A 22923-nucleotide genomic window follows, 5' to 3' on the forward strand; every position below is an offset into this window, starting at 1 on the left:
GTTGGAGGTTGAGAAGACGAAAGAAGATATTTGTTGACATTGGACTTGAACTTCTGTAGACTGTAATTGTCAGGAAATACGTAGGAAGGAAGGTTGTTCCAGAAAACGGCAGTTAAATGAATAAACAAGGAAGATGAAAAGTTGGTTCTGTGAGTTTGAAGTTGGACAGTAAATGGATGTTGGCTGGTGGCAGCATGTGTTCGGACTGTTTTGAAAGAGAGAGTGGGAATTATAGAAGCCAATTCAGTAGAACAGTGCCCATTGAAGTATCTGTAGAAGAGGCATGCAACAGAAACATTACTTCTATGAGAAAGCGAGTGGAGAGACTCTGTTAGAGATGAATCATTAATTAGCCTAACTGCCCTCTTCTGAATGGAATCAAGAAGCCTGAGAGAGGTTTTGGGGGCACCACTCCAGATGTGGGAACAATATTCCATGGCAGAGTGGATTTGTGATTTATACAGAGTGAGCAGTTGTTTGGAAGAAAAGTAACGCCGAGAGCGAAAGAGAAAACCAAGTTTTTCAGATGCAGAGGAAGCAATATTTGTAATGTGCTTGTGCCAAGGGAGATTAGAAGTCAGGGTAATCCCCAAAAGAGATATATCATTTTGCCTAGAAATCGGAGTGTCACTAAAAATAAGCATACGAGCAGAAGAATCCTTTTTGCGAGATATAAGACAAGACTGAGTTTTAGAAGGGTTGAAATCAACTAAGTTGTCTTTGTCCCACTGGAGAATTACCTGAAGATCGGCATTTAAGGAATTGGTGTAGATTTTTGAGAAGTTGAAGCTGATTTAGCAGGACAAGGTTTCTCAAAATGGAAAGTGGAATGCAATGTGCTATCATCAGCAAAACTGATGATAGCACATTATGATTATCCAGATAGGATTTCCAGTCAATGGAAGAAGGTCATTAATATACAAGAGGAAAAGAGTGGGGGAAAGAACTGAACCTTGGGGGACACCGGCATTAGTGGAGAAGTTAGAAGACAGAGAGCCATCTACCATCACCCTCAGTGAGCGATCAGAGAGAAAACTGGATAACCAGTTACTAAAAACAGTTGGTAAACCATAAGATGGAAGCTTGTTTAGAAGACTTTTGTAGCAAACACAATCAAAAGACTTTGAGATGTCAAGAACAACTACTTGTGCTTCACCCAACCTTTCCCTTGATTTAGTCCATAAATGAGTAACATAAGCCAGAATATCACCAGTGGATCGACACTGACGGAATCCATATTGGTGATCGTTGATCAGACGGAAGGTTTCTAGGTAGTTTAAGAGTTGGCGGTTAATTGATTTCTCCAGTACTTTAGAAAGAGTAGAAGTAATTGCAATGGTAAGATAATTGGATGGGAGGGATTTGTCACCCTTTTTAGGAACTGGCTGGATATGAGCAAATTTCCAAGCAGAAGGAAAAACACCTTTGGAATAAAAAAGTGAAAAAAGGCGGCAAAGAATAGGAGTAAGTTCAGGAGCACAGGTTTTGAGAACAAGTGGAGAAATACCATCAGGACCTGGAACTTTCTTAGCATCAAGATTCATCAAAATCCTTCTGATATCTTTTTGACGGAAGACCACAGGAAGCATTGTATGGAGCGTGCTGGGAATGGTGGGAGGTGTTTTACCAAGATCATTAATACATGAGCTAAAAGAAAAATGGGATGCTAGCAGGTCAGCTTTATCCTTGGCTGAAGTGACAACAGAACCATCTGGTTTGGACAGGTGGGAGCAGAGATGAGCAAAAGTTGCGGCCAATAGCTTTGGCAAGAGACCAGAATGGTCGGCTACCATTAGGGCAAGAAGCAAGTTTTCTACTCTTAGCCTGTTCAAACTGTAGTTTGGACTGATTAATAACTGCTTTACAATTGTTCGAGCTTTGGTGTAGGCAGAAAATGAAACTGAAGAATTAGAAACAAGCCAATTACGATATGCAACATTCTTCTCTTGAAGAGCCTTAGCACATTTATTGGAAAACCAAGGTTTAGATTAAGGACGAGATTTTAAAGTGGAGTGTGGGATAAAGGATTCCATTCCTGCAAGAATAATTTCACTGACACGATCTGAGCAAACGTTGACATCTGAAGTTTTGAAACAGTAATCCGACCAAGGAAAAGAAGAAAAGAAATATCGCAGGTCATCCCATTTTGCATTCTTGTAATGCCAAACAACACGAGGTTGCGAATAGCCATGAGATAAAGGCTCCATTGGAGAAGAGACAGTCACCAAGTTGTGATCTGAAGTGCCCAAAGGACCTCTCACTTCAACCGTGTACTTAGAAGGGTTGTTTGTGAGAAAAAGATCAAATGTATTGGCTGTATGATTAGGATTGTCCGATATTCTTGTAGGTAAATGAACAATCTGTGCTAGGTCATTAGTAATTGCAAAAGCCTCAGCATCTCGACCTGCTGGGTCGGTGTGACTAGGAAACAGAAGCCAGCTGGAGTTGTGAACATTAAAATCACCAAGGAAAATTACCGCACTGTTAGGAAAGTTGGACTGGAGAAAGTCAAGTTGCAAAGAGAGGAAGTCAAAGAGCTCCAAGTGATTAGTGGAGTTGGGAGAACGGTAGAGACAACAGATGAATTTGACACAATGAGGTGGAGAGATTTTAAGCCAGAGAAGATCAAAGAGAGGAGATTCCAAATTGCCAAGTCTCTGACAGGGAATATCAGAACGGACGTATGCACAAGTACCACCTTTGAGGCAAAAGGAATCATAAAGCAAATAATTTGGGCATCTGAGATGAGCAGTAGTTGAATCAACCGATAACTGAGATTCTATCAGAAAAAGTACATGGGTTTGGCAGACTGTAAGTGGAAACGGACATCGTTGAGATTAGAATTGAGACCACGTATATTTGTGAAATGAATTATTAGGAAGTGCTTGGGAGGTTTAGATCCTTTCTCAGATAAGCTTGCTCTATTAGTTTGACAATTCATGGTGTATTCAATAGTAAGAAAAAGTGTGTGGGACATGCTGTATGAAGTAATGAAATTTTTGGATATGGTGTACACGTGGTAAGAATATACTCAGATCCTTGGCATAACGTGGCCTCGACAATGCTCCCCGCATACACACTACTCGGACTCCCTCCAGTCAATATCTGGCAGAGTAGAGGTAGCAAGATTATACACTAGCTGATCCGGAAGCCTCCTAGAGAGTTACCAATAGGTTCGGTCTGGTGTACTAACTAGCGGCCAGCCTGCGAACACCGTTTAGATCTGTACCCTCGAAATATAAGGAATATTGGATCTCGCCACAACATTCATCATAACCTCAAAGGTCATAAATCATACTGCATGATGGAAGAGATAGGGAAGGGTTCACCGGAACTTTCCTCTAGAGACTAAACATGGGTACCACCACTTCAAGCCTCCAATAAGCAAAGTGGTGGTATTTCACCTGTTGATGAGAGCCATCTACCACCTAGTACTACCTGATAACATAGAGGGGTGGCGTTCCTCCATGTGGTGTGGGTGCCACAACTCGAGCCCTGCTTACGTTGGTTCACACCTGGGTGGTCATCCACCATGTACTTTTGCATGGAAGTTATACCCAGGATTACTAACAGTCCCACCATCGTGAAGGTGCAAGCAGAGGATTTGGCTGTCACAGACCGTTCGGACTTCGCCGAAATTGGGTCCACTTGACTTGAGTGCCACCTGAATATCAGTTCCATCAGCGTTTTAGACTCCCAGGTAGCAAGTACAGCTTGTCTGGCATATCTGAGAGAATGTCTGTGACAACCTCAAGGACCTTTACTTATATAAACTCTAAAAGAAAGGGGATGAATCAGATTGGTCCACTTGATATCGATGGTTCGACTGTTGATGATCCTGCTCAGATAGCAAGCAAACTGAATGAGTATTTTGCATCTAAATTCACACATGAGGAGTTATTAAGGAAGATAAATGCCAAAAAGTTATCAAATTGTGGCCAGGTGCTTAATGATTTTGTAATAACTGAGAGAAAAGTGGAGAAGAAATTGTTGAAGTTAAACATAAGAAAGGCACCTGGGGTGGATGGGATCTATCCAGTTATATTAAAGTAAAGTGCAGGCATTATCAACCCACTCCAGGATGGAAGCCTCCTCAACAATTCATGCTGAGGGAAATGGACCATAATCTGCCACACTGGTCCAGTGCGAGTTGGCAGATCGACTGTATTCAGCAGTCAGGGGCTTGAACCCCGGTCTACTCAAAGAGTGTGTGCTACTGCACTCCTGCTCCTGCCCACTCGGCTATGGAGGCCCTACGGAGTTATATTAAATGAGGTGGCAAAGTAACTAAGCAAACTCTTAGCCATAATTATGGCTAAGGGTTTTTTAGTTACCTCCCCTGAGTCCAAGGATGGACTCAGGGGAAGTCCCCACGGACTGGAGATATGTCAATATTTTCACAAAGGGGTATCAAAGGCTGACACGAGTAATTATAGACCAGTTAGTTTAACTTCTGTTCTGGTTAAAATAATGACATCACTGGTTAAAGATGCATTGCAGGATCATCTAGACAAGACTGCAGCAATAATTCAGACACAGCATGGGTTTGTTAAGGGAAAGTCTTTTCTGAAAAATTTGATTGGATGGTATGATATGGTTACAAAGGAACTGGATGCAAAATATAATTTTGATATCATATACTTGGATTTAAGAAAGCTTTTGACACTGTTGCGAATGGAAGATTATTGTATAAATTGGAGCAGAATGGTATTAAGGGTAAGTTGCTACAATGGATAAAAGGGTGGTTGAGTGGGAGAAGACAATTAGCACTGCTCTTCGTGAACTAATGTTATTAGTGGAGTTCCACAGGGTTTGGTGTTGAGCCCATTGTTGTTTTGTTTATTTATCAGTGATATTGATGAAGGTATATCAGGCTTAGTGTTGAAGTTTGCAGATGATACAAAGGTTGGCAGGGTGGTTAAGTACAGTAATGACAGTAATGGCAGTGTGCTACTGCAACAGGATCTAGAAAATTTGGGCAGATGGGCTGAGAAGTGGCAAATGAAGTTTAACATTGACAAATGCAAATTACTGCTTATCGGTAGAAGTAACCCCAGAGGAACGTACCAACTGTGTGATGCTACACTTTGGGTGGTAGAAAATGAAAAAGACCTTGGAATAATTGTGCAGTCAGATATGAAGTTTTCTGAGCAATGCAGACAGGCTGCAAGAGCAGCTCATGGGGTTTTGTCAGTCAGGGATATACAGGAATTTTGCTAGCAGGGAAATCCCTTTATCCCTTTGATAAGGCAATGGTTAGGCCATGCCTTGAGTACTGCGTACAGGTCTGGAGGCCTCATTTTAGGTAGGATGTAGATTTGCTTGAGCGTGTACAGAGAAGGGCAACAAGATTGGTGGGGGAATGAAGGGATCCTTTTACCAGGAGAAGCTTAAATTCTGCAAATTGCAGCAGCTGAAGACTAGGCCTGCGAGGTTGTCTGTTTGAGGTTATAAGGCCTTGAATGGGTTGAGCACGCTGAATTCTGATGGAATTCTTCCACTTGCTCAGATTACAAACCTAAGGGGGCATAAATTCAAATTGAGGAAAGACAGTTGTAGAATAGATGTGTGGAAATTTGCCTTTAGCCAATGGGTGGTGAATTGCTGGAAAAAAGTTCTATCAGTTGTTGTGGAAGTTGATAGCTTAAATAAATTCAAAGAGGAACTGGACAAACATTTAGAGGGAATGGTTGTGTGAATTTTTTTTTTTTTTTATTTTGGCTGATGATACATAAGCTCATATGCTTGCTTTCTTGCCTCATATGCCTCTATTACTATTATTACTATTTCTTTCAACTCTACATCCTTCCTAAAATGAGGCCTCCAGACCTGTATGCAGTACTCAAGGTGGTCTGACCATTGTCTTACTCAAAAGGACAATTACCTCCTTCCTGCTAGCAAAATTTCTGTATATGATTGACAAGTCACCATGAGCTGCTCTTGCAACCTGTCTGCACGGCTCAGAAAACTTCATATCTGACTGCACAGTTACCCCCAGGACCTTTTCATTCTCTACTATCCCGAGTGTAGTACCACACAGTTGGTACGTTACTTTACATTGGGATTACTTCTACCCATATGCAGTACAGGTGACCCCCGCTTAACGCTAATCATTCGTTCCGGAAAAACAGAGCGCTAAGTGAATCCGCGCTAAGCGAGCGCCGCTTTCCCATAAGGTAACATATGTATTTATGAGCTGCGGTCGGTGCCATAGTATATTTCCTAATCAATAATAAACAGTAATGAAAAGATGCACAAATGTCGGTCAAAATATTTAATATTCAAATATTTGCACATATAAAATATTCTGCATTACATACGTATAATTATGTGGTAACTACTTGCGTATCAAAAGTAAACTTAAAATTCCAATTAAAATAATGAATTTAATTGATTTAATTTAATGGATGAATTTAATCATGAAAAATGTGTGGATTTTGAGTTGAACTTTGGCCCTCTTCCAAATAAACTAAAAGGGGTATTAATTTTAAATGGCCCACAGCATTACCACCCAACAATAAAGTCAACTGATCATTCGCCGCTTTGAAACTTGGCATGTTTTTTGTTCTTTCAATATGAAACTTCTTTTAGGCATTCGTTTCCACAGAAGTCCCACTTCATCTATGTTAAAAACTTGTTGAGAAGTATAACACATAATACCCCTCTTCAATAATTTTAACAAGTTCTTTTTTGAAAGTTTCGGCTCCTTGATCTGCACTAGGCTTCTCCCTGGATTTTAAATTTATTCTACCAGCCCTTACCAGATTTAAATGGTTCCACATTTTTTTTTTTTTTTTTTAGGCGAGTTTTCTTCAGATCATCATATTGGCTAATCTTTCTCTCTCTCTCTCTCTCTCTCTATTTTTTTTTTTTTTTTTTAATATTTAACTTAACTGAATTCTGCATTGGATATTATCTTCAATAAAATTAGTTAGTCTTTCCATTTCAATCCTAATAGCCGGCCTAGCCCTAGTTGTTTGCAGTGGAACAGCTATCTTTCCCGCCGCTAAAATTATTTCTTTATTTTTTTGTTTATAATTGTTCTTACAGTTAAACTTGCGAGTCATAAATTATGGCACACATCCGCATGTCTTTGACCGGAATCGATTCGCTTCAAAACGTCTAATTTGATTTTCAAATTCAGTCTTTTTCTTACATTTATAGTCTTCGTACTGCGCCCAGACGTTGTTGCTTTTTCATTCCTATCGCTCATTATTAGCTCTTCGAAAATGTAACCTCGTTGGTTGAATTAATTATGATACAATGTTCAAGTAAACTTTCCGTTACGCATGATGTCTAATACCGTACTGAGTGATGAGTAGACTTCGGATAAATGCATATAACGCAAATATTACAAGCAATATACTTGATCATTTTTAAAAATGTTGATCTCGGAACTACGTAACAAGTCACTGTACTGCAATTAAATTAGCGTGCGAGAAAATTTCACTGAGCGTGGGAAAATTTCTCAAGTCGGCGTGGGAAACCAAACGTTTTAAAGCTGTTTTGCTATTCATTATTTTCAAGCTATCGACTCCATCAAATGAAACGATTTCGTTAAATATGCCAAAAATGCAATCTGTAAAAGAGCGTTATAGTCAGATATGGGTTATAATATAAGAACAGCGTTATAGCGAATCCGCGTAAAGCGAACCGCGTTATAACGGGGGCCTGCTGTACTTTACATTTGTCAATGTTAAACTTCATTTGTCACCTCTCAGCCCATCTGCTCAACTTTTCTAGATCCAGTTGCAGTAGTATACTATCATTATTCTACTCATTAACAACCCTCTCAACCTTCTTATCATCTGTAAACTTAGACATTATCTCTAATATGCCTTCATCAATATCATTGATAAATACAGAAAACAACACCGAACCCTGGGGGTCTCCACTAATAATATTAGTCTACAAAGAGCAGTGTCCATTGATTACCACTCTCTCTTCTCTCACTGAACCATCCCTTTATCTATTGTAGCAACTTGCCCTTAATGCCATACTGCTCCAATTTGTACAGTAGTCTTCCATGTGCAACAGTTCTTTCAATACAATCCACTGTGCACCGACATCTGGTTGCAAAAAAATATTACTCCAGTTCTTTTTCAGTCTCTCAGTATAGTTATTAAAACCATCAGTAAAATAAAGTCCCAAAGCAAATATCATTGCATTTTCAGAAAATTTTGTGTTGATAATGAAGAACAGTATGTGAGGCTTCTTTTAACATACAGAAGTCAGATGGCTTTCTAAAAGAAACTGTCTAACAAAATTTATAAACCTTTTTGATAAGAATTAGTTTTTTAGAAAGCAAAGGAGACACAGATTTATCCAAGGAGATCATCAAACACAAAAACAACATATACTATATGGCTTGGATTTTTCGAAAACTTAATGTAGTAGCAATTCAACTTCAGTGGAAATTAATTACAGTGATAGACTGAAAATGCATATTAAAAGCCTTCACTGAAAATCGGAAATATTTGAAAGCAGTTAAATGAGAAAACAATTTCATGGTATGCAAGAGTTGACTGATATCAATGAATCTCTCATCGAGAATGAGTTAAGAATTAAAGGTGAAATGAAAAATAGATTTTCAGATTTATTTTCTTTCGAAGTGAATCCTTGGATGTTAGATCCAATTGGATGCAATGCGAGATCTGCTATTGAAGAAATTCAAGAACAACTCGTTGAATTAAAATGTAAAGAAGAATGCACATATAAATTCGAAAAGGTTGAAATGGCTGAGTTGTTGAGATAAAAAAGAACTAAACTTCTTTATCCAACAATATGGGCTGAAATGGTCAAAGTACTTTTAGTGGTTTTAGTTCAGAAAATAAAATACTAACAAAGGAAAGAAACAGAATTGATATTTGTTCAAGGGGAGATATTAGAATTAAACTTATTAACATCATACAAAACATTGAACTTTTAGCTGAGAAGCATCAGGCTCAAGTAGCCCATTGAATAAAATGAGTTAAGTATAAAGTATTTTCTTGTATAAAATTTTATGGGGGTGCGGGCGATTAAGAAAAAAAATTGCCTAAAAAAAGCCCTTTAGCGTGCGATAATTAAAAAAAAGGTTGAGAAACACTGCTTTAGGTTATTGTAGTTTAATTTTAATTTTTTATGCAAAGCTATTGGTTTTTTGCTTATTACCTTAGGGAAGGATGCTATGTATATGTATGTGTTGCTAGATTGTAATTCAGTCTTAATAATTTCTGTGTAATATGCTTTACAAATAATTGTGTAATTACATGCCTCTTCGTCAACGGGTATAATAAAAAAAATTATGTATTTCTTTGAGTTCCTTATTTATTAATTTTGTGTTGTGCTGTTTGTCACATATGATTTGCAGATGGTCATATTTGCTACTTATGATATTTAATATTATGAACAGCCACATAAGGTATGCCTCAACAGGAATATTGTGTTTATATGAGTATTTTATGCAATATTTTAATAAATTGTGGTAGAGCTGTTTTTTGAATGTTGATTTATTTATTGGTAGGCTGGATCGAAATTTAAAACCTAGTGATAAAAAATATCTCTGAGCTCTGGGTATGGGATTATATTTAAGTTGTCAATTATAATGTGGTTATGATTAGGGTCTGTGTACCTGCACAAAGAAGGCTTGTGGCAACATATATCTTGTCCACTGCTAATATTGTGAAGGTTGGTAACTGTTATTTTGTAATTACATGCTTTTAAGCCAAATGGTCTAGTGTATTTAAATCTGATATTAATATTTGTTATTAATAGGTAGCAAATCATTACAGTAGACTTTCAGAATAATGGCACCTTCAGGGTTTCAAGGTGCCGTTATTTTGATTTTTCCGTCATCTAAAAAATTTTATTTTTAATATATTTAATGCACAAATAAATAGGCCAAATAAGAAATAGAGAGATTAAGAATTCAGTTTAATAACTGCATATAAAAAGAACATGAACATGTTGATGATCCAATGTTATATTCTGCCATTAATACACTTCTCCTTATGCCCCATTCTATTTTCTTTATTATATTAAGTTTAGTATGCATGGATAGCAGTGGCGTAGCTACCATGTAGGCAGGCAAGGCAATTTGGGCCCAATTGCCTTTGGGCCTGGGCTCTTTAGGGGCCCAGCATGTTTGGCTGTCTCCTCTTTTTGCAATTTTCATTAATTAAGTAGGGGCCCGAACATATTCTTTGCCTCCAGCCCCGAAAAAGGGTAGCTGCGCTACTGGTGGGTAGCACATTAGCATTAACATTAGCATTAGTAGAGGCATATGATGCAAGAAAGCAAGCTTATGCAGCATCAGCCAAAAAAAAAAAAAAAACTTCCACTTCACCCCTCCGTTCGTTCGAAATACCTGTCCAGCTGAGCCTTAAATTTATTTAGGCTATCAACTTCCACAACAAGGGATGAAAGTCTGTTCCACCAACCAACTACCCACTGGCTGAAGTCAAATTTCCGCACATCTGTCCTACATCTGTCTTTCCTCAATTTGAATTTATGCCCTCTCCGGTGATTATTCTGAGCAAGAGGAAGAATCCCACAAAGTACACACTTTGGTATGCGTGGGTAGCACATACGTCACCGTTCTCCCACACACCACATTGAAAAAAGCCTGGTTTGAATCCTGTTTATGATGCGAGGAACTTTAATGGGCTTTTTTCACTCCATGGCTGAGTTAGTCGGTCTCAGGCGTAGATAGCAAGGTTTTTGCTTTCCCAGAAACTGGGGTTTTTTCGTCTAGCAAAACAGGCAAATCGACCAGAGAACATGCGCAGTTTCCAGATAAAATAACATTCCAGGTAAACCTAAGGTTGGAAAAAGGCAAAACAGCGCAGAAAGAGGAACTATAGGAAATTTTGGAATTGGTGAAAGAAATAAAAGAGGTGAAAGACTTGGGGAATTTGCAGAATCTCAAGGAATGTCAGTAATGAACACTTTTTTCAAGAAAAGGGTGAACAGAAAGTGGACATGGAAGAGTCCAAATGGATTAACAACTAATAAAATCGACTTCATCCTCACTAACAGAAGATATATTGTGAATGATATTACCGTCCTGAGTAAGGTAAATGTTGGAAGTGATCACAGAATGGTAAGATGTACACTTGATATAGATGTAGGAAAGGAAAGGAAAAAACTGACTCGAGAAAATAATACAAAGGTCTTTGAAATAACAGAGGAGGAGAAAAAGCAGTATGTACTGGAACTTAAGAACAAGTTTGAGCTTCTGCAGACTGCTCAGGACCAAGATATCGACGAGGAATATTACAACTTTCTGAAAGTGATAAAGCCCAAGAAACCTATAGGGAAACAGAAATCCAAAGAAGAAAAAATTAGTCAAGAAACACTTGTCATGATGAACCAAAGACGACAAATGAAGAGCAAGAAAAACACTGACAGGGCAAAAATTGAGTATACTGAGTTATGCAAAGCCATTAGAAAGAGACTCAGAGAGGACATAAGAAGATTTAACACAAGAAAAGTAGAACAAGCATTAGGGGAAAACAAAGGATTTAAATCAGCAGCCATGAGCAGTAATACAGAAAGACAAATGATACTGAAACTGAAGAATAGCGATGGTGTAATTATAAACAGCAGAGAAGGCATAATTCAAATAGCAGAAGACTACTATAGGGAATTATACAAGCAGCAAGGGAATGATACCAGCAGTGGAGAAGATGGATTGCAAAGTAGCAACACATACGACATACCCGATATTCTTCCTGATGAGGTAGAACATGCATTGAAGAAAATGAAGAATCGGAAAGCCCCGGGGGAAGATGAAGTTACTGTAGAGTTTTTAAAATTGGGAGGAAGAGACATAACACAAAAACTGGCAAGGCTCTTCACAAAATGCATTAGAAAAGGTGTGATGCCTAAGCAGTGGAATAATGCAATCATAGTTTTGCTGCATAAGAAAGGAGATAAATCAGAAATTGGAAATTATAGACCAATTAGCTTGTTATCCCACATCTACAAGTTGTTCACAAGGGTCATTACTAACAGATTAGAAAGAATACTTGATGAGAATCAACCGAAAGAGCAAGCTGGCTTTAGGACAGGATTCTCAACTATGGATCACCTTCACGTAATATCACAGCTAATGGAGAAAGCAAATGAATATAAAACACCATTATGCCTGGCATTTGTGGATTATGAAAAGGCATTTGACTCCATACAGCATAAGGCAATGTTTCGGGCACTGGAAAGACAAGGCATAGATACTCCATATATTATGATTTTGAAGAAAATATATGAGAGTGCTACATCCTTTATTAGACTAGACAAAGACAGTAGCAAATTTAAAATCGAGAAAGGAGTTCGACAAGGAGACACAATATCTCCGAAGCTGTTTATTGCTGCCCTTGAGGAAGCTTTCAGAAGATTAGACTGGTCGCAGAAAGAAGTCAATGTGAACGGAGAGTACCTAAACCATTTACGATTTGCAGATGACATTGTGGTCATAAGCCACGATCCCAAAGAATTAGAGGAAAATCTTAATCAGTTATGCACAGTTAGTAAGGATTTTGGACTAAAGATGAATATGGCTAAAACAAAAGTAATGATGAACAAGTATGCCACGGAAAGGGAAATAATGATTGAAGAAGCAGTAATTGAAAAGGTGGAGTCATATACTTATCTGGGACAAGTTATTAGCTGTAATAATGATAAATGGCTGGAAGTCAAGAGAAGAATAAATTTTGGATGGATAGCATTCAGGAAATATAGTCACATACTGAAGAGCAATATCCCAGTTTGTCTGAAACGTAAAATAATGAATCAATGTATACTCCCCACCATGACTTATGGAAGTGAAACTTGGGCACTCACCAAAAGAATGGAAGAGAAGCTAAGAACTACACAGCGAAGAATGGAACGAATTATATTGGGAATCAGACTGTTAGATAAGAAGAGAAACACATGGATTAGGCAGCAAACTCAAGTAAAGGACATTCTTATCAAAACTAAAGAACTAAAATGGTCTTGGGCAGGACACATAGCTCGAAGACATGATGACAGATGGACTAAGAAAATAACAGAATGGTACCCAAGAGGAGCTAGAAGAAAACCTGGAAGACAAAGGCGGAGATGGATAGATGAAATTCATGAGTTTTTGAGTAGTAAATGGATGGCCAGTGCTCAAAACAGAAGGAACTGGAAAGTTGCTGGAGAGGCCTTCATCCTGCAGTGGATTGAAAATGGCTGATGATGATGAACCCTAATGTAATAATTTGTATTATATGAAGTTTGTCACTAAGCTTTAATGTTGTTCTTCTTTTCTTCTCTGTATGAGGTTTATTAACTTTAGGAGTCATAATGAGAGTTTTTTAATTTAAAATAAATGTAAAACAGCGGTATAATCCGTGATATCAGTACAGAATTCACTTTGAAAATGGCGAACATAAGCAAATACAGTAATCATGTGACTTGCCGTTTTCCTTTTTCGCCACTGCAAGACATCTGTGCTGTATGTATACATCCGATCTCAATGTGCCATTATTTCAACAGTCTACTGTACATAAGTTAATTGATTTATGTATATCTGAATTATCCATCATTTTGTTTTGAAAATATAGGATGAGTATAGTAGAATTTTCTGGTTGCATGTTGGTATGCAAAATTTTCATTCTGAATTTGCTAATGTCTTGTATGATGTGCATAAGGTGACTAGATCTAAAGTCATAATTATTGGCTTTCTTGCTTAGGGTTTTGAATGCACTTAAGTTTAATACTGAAAAGTGTATTATGTATTGAACTAATGTTTATATTATGTGTCCCATATTTTAAATAAATCTATGAAATCCCCGAACTGTTCTCGGTTGTCCTTGGCTGTTTTCTGCCTCCTACTCATTGTTGACTTCTATATTTACTTAACCAAACTTCTATTATATGTTATATTACACCAAATTATATTATTGGTTATTCAACCTCAAAATTGATTTTGCATTAGTGCATTTTGATCATCACAGAAACAGAGGACCCCTTATTTCTGTTTTACTATCAATTTGGGTGTTTTACCCCAGATGAAGTCACCTAGATTGTGGGTAAGCAACAATAAGTTTTTGTATATTATCTTATGCATTTTCTATAGGTCTATATAAGTATATATCTTAATATGATTATCTTACTATAACATTATAAAAGTTATAAAATAATATTATAAAAGTATGAAATATGTTATGATCACTGAGCATGCATATATATATATATAAAAGTTATATTAAAATTAAATTAAATTTATATATATATATATATATATATATATATATACACACATGCTCAGTGATCACTGAATTGTGACCACCCCATCTGTAATGGACTATGCCACATAGCTTCCAGTATAAAAAGCCAAACCGCTCCGTATGCTACAGCAGTGGCAATTTGCATTTGGTCGTGCAAGTCGAGATGATAAAGTATAAGTTATGGATATAATAGAGTTTCAAGGGAATAATTGTGGCAGCTCGTGCGTTGGATGCTTTCATATCAGAAACTGCATGTCTTGTCGGTTGCTCATGGCCCCCCTCTGGTTAAAGTATACAAACAAAGAATAGTGTTGAATGGGGGTCAAACTGCTTCCTACACATAGAACTGTAAAGGATTATGATGCAAGGTGGTTAGTGAAAGGTGCAGCTTGTTGTGTTGGTTGAACAGCAGCTCAGTTTGTGACCATTGACTTCACAATACAATATGGGGGAATGCAAGAACAGTATTCCAAATGAAGATGTGCCATACTCAGACATATGGGATTCCACAGCAGACGACCCAAAAGACACCCTCCTTCTCACCACTGATCATCATCTATGGTGAATGCTGTGGTGTCAACAGGATGCCGGTTCGTCATTGGAGGACTGGAAATTAATGTGCTGTTCAGATAACTAAAAATATCTGGCGCAATATGCTGACAGACACCTTCGTGTGTGGTGTAAGCAACATGAGTCATGGACACATCATGCATGGTACCTACTATGCAGGCAGGTGGAAGTGGTTGCTTAATATGGGGCATGTTTAATGGTGATGCAACTATCATCTATGCTGACACTGGAAAGTCTTACTGGAATCATGGCTGCACATCCCTACGGACATTTTCTGATATCTAGTGGAGTCAATGCCTAGACGAATAACAGCTGTTATCTGAGTGAACAGTAGCCGAACACATGTATTAGGTGAGTGGTCACAATTCAATGAACACACACACACACACACACACACACACACACACACACACACACACACACACACACACACACACACACACACACACACACACACACACACACACACACACACACACACACACACACAGAGTTTATGTTTACATTTTACATATATTTATATATGTTTATCTTAATTTATACAGATATTCAGTTTATTTTACAGCTGAGATATTGAATATTTTAATAATTGGAGTGTCAAATTTGATAACATTTATTATTAAGAAGGTGCCATGCAGATAAAAATTTGAAAAAGCTATGATTATTGATGAAAACTCATTAACATAATAGAATAATTCATTTGATACAGTTAATGTTGTTAAAACAATATTGGTGTAATAATAAATGGTAGGAAGTTTACTAAGAAATGTTTATTTTCAGTTGTAACAAAAAAAAAAAAGAAAGAAAAAGAAAAAACTTGTTGAGATGGTGTCAAGCCTAGAAATTATGTGTTAGGACTACTATTTTATGTTTCTCATTCTGGATGGGTCTCCATTGTATTAATCTTGGCGCATTATAGCCCTAGCTGCTAATGCGCCAATAAAATCGAAATCAAAACAAACAAACAAAAACCATTGTTTATCCCTTCTTAATGTTATCTGTTGGACCAGATAAATTTATAGACAAATAGATTGCGATTGCTTTGTGTTAGGTGCACAAAAAGTACTAATTTTGTTTGTATATGTAATATGTTTTTTTTTGTTTTTTTTAATTATATATATGTTCCCAAGTTAACTAATTTTTTGTTTCAATTTTTGATTTTTTTTTTTTTTATACATATTTTTAAGGCAAATATGTGTTGGATCAGTTAGGAATTGAAGTTGATGCATATTATGCTAGTGAAATTGATCAGGATGCTGTTAATGTATCAATTGTTCAGCACAAGACCAGTATAACTCATCTAGGAAGAATTGAAGACATAACAGATGCTGAGGTGAGACTTTGGCTAACTTAGCCTTAAGGATTGTTAAATTATTCTGCTGAAAAAAAGTTAGGGAATATTGCAGTAAAAATTTATACAGAAAAATTTATAAATATATGGGAATTGTTGATGTTACAATTCCCATATATTTTAAAGCAATTCCCATATATTTTAAAATTGTTGATTCACTCTTCAAGAATTTTGTCATATGACATGCTTGTCAAGCCACTGGTAGGCAGAAGACTGCTCAGTGTGTATCAGTGTGATTCTGTCAAAGCCAAAGTGGAATATATATAAAAGAGATAAATAAATCTGCAGCCATTGCCAATCCACTGCAAGATGGAGACCTCCTCAACAAATCATGTTCAGGGAATGGCCCATAATCTTATGCTGGTCCAGTGCAGGTTGGTAGATCGACTGTATTTAGCAGCCAGGGGTCCTGCTTCTGACCTCTCAGCATTGAAGTCCTTAATATATATATATGTATGTATTTTTTTTAATTTTTTTTTTTCACAATATTCCCTAACTCTTACTCCAGGTAATTAGGATTTCTTTTTTTTCACGTTTGAAGATGTGAAAGTCCCTTACTTTGTTTTGATCTAAAACTGGCTAAGTGAATGAATCAGTGCAACATGTAAAAATTATGTTAGCATATATTCAGAAAGAAAATGGATATTTTACATATTTATACATTTTACCAGAGTAGACATAAAGATACTCAGTAGTAGCCAAAAAAAATTGATCCCTCCTTTAAAATTCATTATTTATAGTATCTTCCTGAACCTTTAAAATTTAAAATTGGCAGCATGTCATCATATAATTTTAGCTTTATGTTGCATCATTCTGTGTATAAAGGCATCCACCTGCTAGCACATGCTGCCAGCTTCTATTCAGCAGCAATATGGCATACAAGCCATTTATTCTGAGGAATAAAAGTTTAATTGCTGCTCATGTTTGGAAGGGTTTTTCCAGCTGAGCTGATATATCTCTATAAAGTTTGCCTGTAACCAGTCTTCTCTATCTGGAATGTTTAAAAATAAGTGTAAGATGAAATGTGAAAAGAAAATCTCTAACAGGGCTGAAGCAGATTGGTATTCTGACTCCAGACAGCTGTTTAAAATGTCTAAGCCTCTGTGATCATACAATGTTGGAAGAGCATACTGGTGTAAAGGCAAATGAAAGAACTGTCTAATAGAGACTTATCATAAGTGGTCTGAAAGCATATCAACTTCATAAGGAGAGTTTATTGATGAAATCCACGAAGAAAAAGTGTCAGACCTGGACTAAAGGACATGCTCATTGGATAATTGAACACTGCATTATTTCTTCACCAAGTCCAAATTTAACCTTTACAGATCAAATGGGAACTCCTTGTTCAGCATAGACCTAGTGAATGTATCACTCTAACTGAATTGAATCTAAAGTGAAGTTTCCATTGAGTAAGATGGTTTGGGGATGCTTAACAAGTAAAAGAGTGGACATAACATCTTTTTAGCCTAGCAGTGGTTGGTTGCACCTGAGAGATGTAATATAAAAGAAACCTTTGCACAAAAAATATTAATGACTGAAACTTCTTGGCCTTCTTAAAGATATAGTTTTACTATAGTATTTTTCGAAGTAAAATTTTGTGGTTTGTGCAGAGTGATTGGGTGAAAATATCTGTCAGGTGTAGTGGAACCACTAGTGAAATTTTCTGTTGGGTGGTTATGCCACACCTCACAGGTGTTGCCCCAAAACCCACACACATATATATATATGGTGGTTCTCCATAAGTAAGAAAACATGTTTTGCATGTCACTTTACAATATCAGTCCTCTCCTTCATTGTAAGGCTTGTGGTACTTTTCTTCTTTTCAATTTATTTTAGCACAATGAAAAAAAAAAAAAAGATTATAATCTTTTTCAAATAACTTATACATATTTACATCAGAAATTATCCAAAATAGTTTCCTTACTTATGAATTATCCTGTATATGGGTGTATATGTAAATTACATCTTCAAGGGCAAAGCAACTATAAAAGAAAGTAATATTAGTAAAATAATAAGAGGAGTTTACCTCAATATAGTGCGTAGAACACTTCCGTATGATACCCTCCAGAAATTAAAACGGAAAAAACGAAAAAATCGACAACTTACCGGTACATTAGAGTAAAATATAAATAATTAAATAATCAATTTAACACAATTCAAATCAATTTAAACAATTAAAAATCAAATTAACGCAATTAAAAGAATCTAACGAAAATATTCAAAACGATTTTGAATATTTTGAAGGAAGGAAAATCATTTTGAATATTTTCGTTAGATTCTTTTAATTGCGTTAATTTGATTTTTAATTGTTTAAATTGATTTGAATTGTGTTAAATTGATTATTTAATTATTTATATTTTACTCTAATGTACCGGTAAGTTGTCGATTTTTTCGTTTTTTCCGTTTTAATTTCTGGAGGGTATCATACGGAAGTGTTCTACGCACTATATTGAGGTAAACTCCTCTTATTATTTTACTAATATTATTATCAATGTAGAACATATTGAGTAGTACAGCTCTGATTCATACTATCTAAAAGAAAGTAATATAATATAATAAGAATTTAGACGCCAAGCTAATAGAAATAAATAAAGAACATAAGATGAAATAAGTGAGGAAAAGTAATAAAAGTTAATAGAAGATGAAAAACTAAAATATTATAAGCACACAAAAAAAAAAATAAAATGCTATAAACAATACAGTAACAATGCAACAAACATATTAGCAATAAATGCAAAAAATTATATATATCAATAATGATGCAGAATTGAGTGTGCAGAGAGATGTTAAATTTTAAGGAATTAAAATTTCCTTAAATTTTAAGGGATAAAAAAAAATATATGTATATATCCAAGTATGAAGATGCAAATATTAAATGTTATAATAAATATAAATATTATAATAAATATTATGTAGTCACATAACCAATTAATGCCATCTAGGACGATTAAACATTACATCGGTCTGTATAAATATGAATGTGAGTTAAGTTGATAGTGGTAAGAGTTCTTTAAAGGTAAAATATGATATACTTGCTTATCAGACAAACCATAAACCATGCCGGGTACCCAACGTGACCTGGAAAAAAATCAATCTATGCTATGACATATATAAAAAAAAAAAAAAAAAAAAAAATCAATATCAATCTATGCTATGACATATATATATAAAAAAAAAAAAAAAAAAAAAATATACCATTAAAATGTTAATTATGGCAATAAGATACATTGAAAGGGACTTTTTCGAGGGCTAACCCTTTCAATGTATCAACCATAATTAACGAGCTATCCGTTTCTGTATTCCGGTTAGCCCTCGAAAAAGTCCCTTTCAATGTATCTTATTGCCATAATTAACATTTTAATGGTATATATATATTTTTTTTTTTTATATATGTCATAGCATAGATTGATTTTTTTTTTTTTTTTTTTTATATATGTCATAGCATAGATTGATTTTTTTTTTTTATATATGTCATAGCATAGATTGATTTTTTCCAGGTCACGTTGGGTACCCGCCATGGTTTATGGTTTGTCTGATAAGCTAGTATATCATATTTTACCTTTAAAGAACTCTTACCACTATCAACTTAACTCATATTCATATATATATATATATATATATATATATATATATATATATATATATATATATATATATATATAGTCAAGAATAATGATATAGAGAAGCTATATGATATGGGATGGGAGGAAAATTAAGTTTAAAATTAGATAAGTCTGAATTACAATAACGTTACTTATGGATCAGGGACACTGCATTAGCAAAAAATACCCTACAGCCATAATGTGTACATGTATATATAAAATATTGTAGGTAGAACATGTTAACGAGCTTTATGTAAAAATTAAAACTAATGAATATACGGTTTACCCTGGGAGCGATATATGTTGTGAAATAAAGGGGTGTGAAATGAGCAGGAAAATAAAACGATAAGATTTGTACCGATTGAATCAATACCAAATAAATTTTAAGATTTTGAAAAACTTGAAAGATTTTGAACGAATGATCAAGGTGGATTGTTCAAGGTGGATATATATATATATACACAGCCACTCCTCGACTTACATAAGGGTTGCATTCTGCTGAACTTTGCCTAAGTCGAATTTTATTTCTTCTAGCCTTCTACTAGCCTATCAATCAGAGTTATCCTCGATAACTCTGATTGATAGGCTAGTAGAAAACTAAAGTATAGATAGTTTATAGAAAAATCAAAAAAATTGGTGAAATACTCAGGCAAGCTGGGAGCATAAATGGCCAACCCCTTAGTGAGGGCTCCTTTCTAAGTGAAGTATCAATGAAATAATGAAAGGAATCTACAGGCCTCAGGAAGAGGTTCCTCCAGAGAAGAGCCTCCTCCCCAAAGTGAAAATGTAAGGAAAATTGTACGTCAGTGGGAGAAGTCAGGTTTCGGGGAGGGGTGGAATAAATCCCCTCAGAAAAGTAGTTAGGACAGTGGAACACTTCGGTTCCAATCAGGATTCTTCAACTTGATGTCGTGCTATCTCTTTGTCATTGTTAGTGAGTGTCTCTCTGCATCGGGTTCTGTTTACTGCAAAAGTCTGCAAAGTCAGTGAACAAGGCAAATCTTTGAGGAGTCTAGATGAGATTTTTGATGTTTTCTTGATCATACTTCAGTGAGTATTTGTAGTTGAGCTCTTAGGTCCTGATAAATGCGGCATTGGAAGATTAGGTGATTGACTGTCTCTAGTGATCCACAGGGGCAGAGAGGTGATTCTGTTAGTCCAAGAGAGAGAGTATAACTTTTTGAGTTTATGCTGCCATGTCCAGTCAGCAAAAATGATAGGTGAAGTCCAGGCCCGAACCATGTAGCATATTTTTTGTCGAATACTTCTGGTAGGGATTCATATGTGGTTCTTCCTAGCGGCAAGCTATTCCACTCCCTTTGTCATGCATCTGTCATTTCTTGGATTATTCTCTTGTCTTCTTTAGTTGACTTGTTCAAGTTTATTGCGCAGTCTCTGTTTCTTGCAGGGAGGCTCTTCTTTCTGTAGTATTGAAGATGGTTGAAGGCTACTTCACGTTGGACCTGTAGCTTGTTGCAGATGACCTGGATTGCAACAGTGGACACTGTTCTGCAGTCTCTTGAGATTGCAAGCAGAAAAAATCTTTGGGCCTGCATTAGGGGTTTCTTCACAAGGCCATTGGTGATTCTGTGGCCCCAGGCACATGCATCATGACAAGCAATAGGGATGATGATGCTTTCATAATACAGTCTGAGGGTCGAAGACTTGACATCCCAGACTGTTTTAGTGATCTTGATTAATTTTCCTGTAACCTGTTTAATCTTTTTTCTATATACTTGGCATATGGGATGAAGCCCAACTTTCTGTTCAGCCAAATGAAATAGTGCATATGTGGTCTCCATCTTGATGGCCTGATCATGACTTTGATTGTTTGTGGTCTGTTTAGAGTTCCTCTAAGTAACACTTGCTTCATTTTGGGAATAGAGATGTTAAGCTTGTGAATATCTCTACAGGAGCACTAGCCAAAAAGGTGATCTGAGATACCTTTCGCAAGGTCCTTCAATTTCCTCCTCGAGCTGCCGAGAAGAAGGACAGCCCAACCCCGGGGGCTCATATCTGGTGAGTATGGGCTTGGCACACCCAGGGTCCCGAGCTGGATATCATCATTCTTCTCTTTCTTGGTGAATCCCTTCTACTTTTGACTCTCTCTCTCTCTCTCTCTCTATCTCAGGGTAACTCAGGAGCTTTTTTTTTTCCTGGTGCAGCATAAGCCTCAAGCTTCCTTGCACATTATGGCTATTAATAATAATAATAAGATCATGCTCATAGGCCATTTTGATGACATTTTCCTGCTCCACCTTCAGCCACCCATCAAATGCCATGTTCCAGCAGAGAGGGCCTAGCCTGGCAGTCTCTGGTGACTGTGCAGGTCCCCAAGATCACAGCAAGGGACCTTTCCTTGAAGCAGCTAGTAATTAATCCATAAATCTGGGCTGAGCCCAGCTTCCCTGAACCTCTTTTGTCGCTTTGCCACCAAAGGGTGTCAAAGGCCCCTTTGAAGTCCACGAAGAGGCCGAGGATGTATTTGGTATTGGCAGTTGAGGCCGTGTTCTGATGGCATCTGTGGTGGCTCTTCCCATTGTAAAACCAAACTGATTGATATTTCCTTGTCCCTTACCTGTGTACACTGTTTGGAATCTAGTAGCAATTATTTTCTCAAGTACTTTCCCTATTACAGATCCAAAGCAGGGCTATGGATCTGTATGAGGCAGGTGATTGATTTATTTGGATTCTTTAACAGGATTTTAAGGTTCATCTTTTTCCAGGTTTTTGGGAAGAATCCATCTTTTAGACATGCATTTAGAAGTTTTTGGATGAGTTGGAGCCTCATGGACCAGACCTTCAACACCTCCACCAGATCATGGTCAGAGCATTTTCTGTTCTTCATTGATTTCACTACTTCTTCAACTTCAAGGACTGACTGATTCCTCCTCTGTATGGCCAATATATGTCAGGTTATTTCTTCTGGTCTCAGTTTGTTGAGCGGTCTCTGATTGAATTTTGTCTTCATGTGTGATTTCGTTTAGGATGGCATTAATTGATTCCACCCAGGAGAGAGGGTCTCTTAGCCTCCAGAAGTGCATATAGAGGAGTGTATTTTTCTAGTAATTATTTCATAGGCAATGCCCCAAAGGTCAGAATCTTGGGAGTTCTTAACAAACTTATCCCAAGTTGCTTTCTTCACTTTGTATATTGTGTTGTCGTA

At 36.6% G+C, this 22923-nt stretch overlaps 1 protein-coding gene across 6 annotated transcripts in view; it reads left to right on the forward strand.

Moving 5' to 3' along the window:
- Positions 1-22923, forward strand: part of LOC150080831 (DNA (cytosine-5)-methyltransferase 3A-like) — a 945959-nt gene that overhangs the window by 614244 nt on the left and 308792 nt on the right. For all 6 annotated transcript variants that reach the window (XR_016547435.1, XM_090382019.1, XM_090382022.1 and 3 more), the window contains one exon: positions 15992-16137. Coding sequence is in view for 5 of the 6 variants with exons in the window: in XM_090382019.1 (XP_090238145.1) it covers positions 15992-16137 (146 nt within the window). In the remaining variant the exon portion in view is untranslated. The remainder of the gene's footprint in view (positions 1-15991; positions 16138-22923) is intronic.

The sequence above is a fragment of the Mastigoproctus giganteus genome, chromosome 9 (assembly GCF_048544385.1).
Source record: "Mastigoproctus giganteus isolate SK-2022 chromosome 9, ASM4854438v1, whole genome shotgun sequence".
Classification (NCBI taxonomy): domain Eukaryota; kingdom Metazoa; phylum Arthropoda; class Arachnida; order Uropygi; family Thelyphonidae; genus Mastigoproctus; species Mastigoproctus giganteus.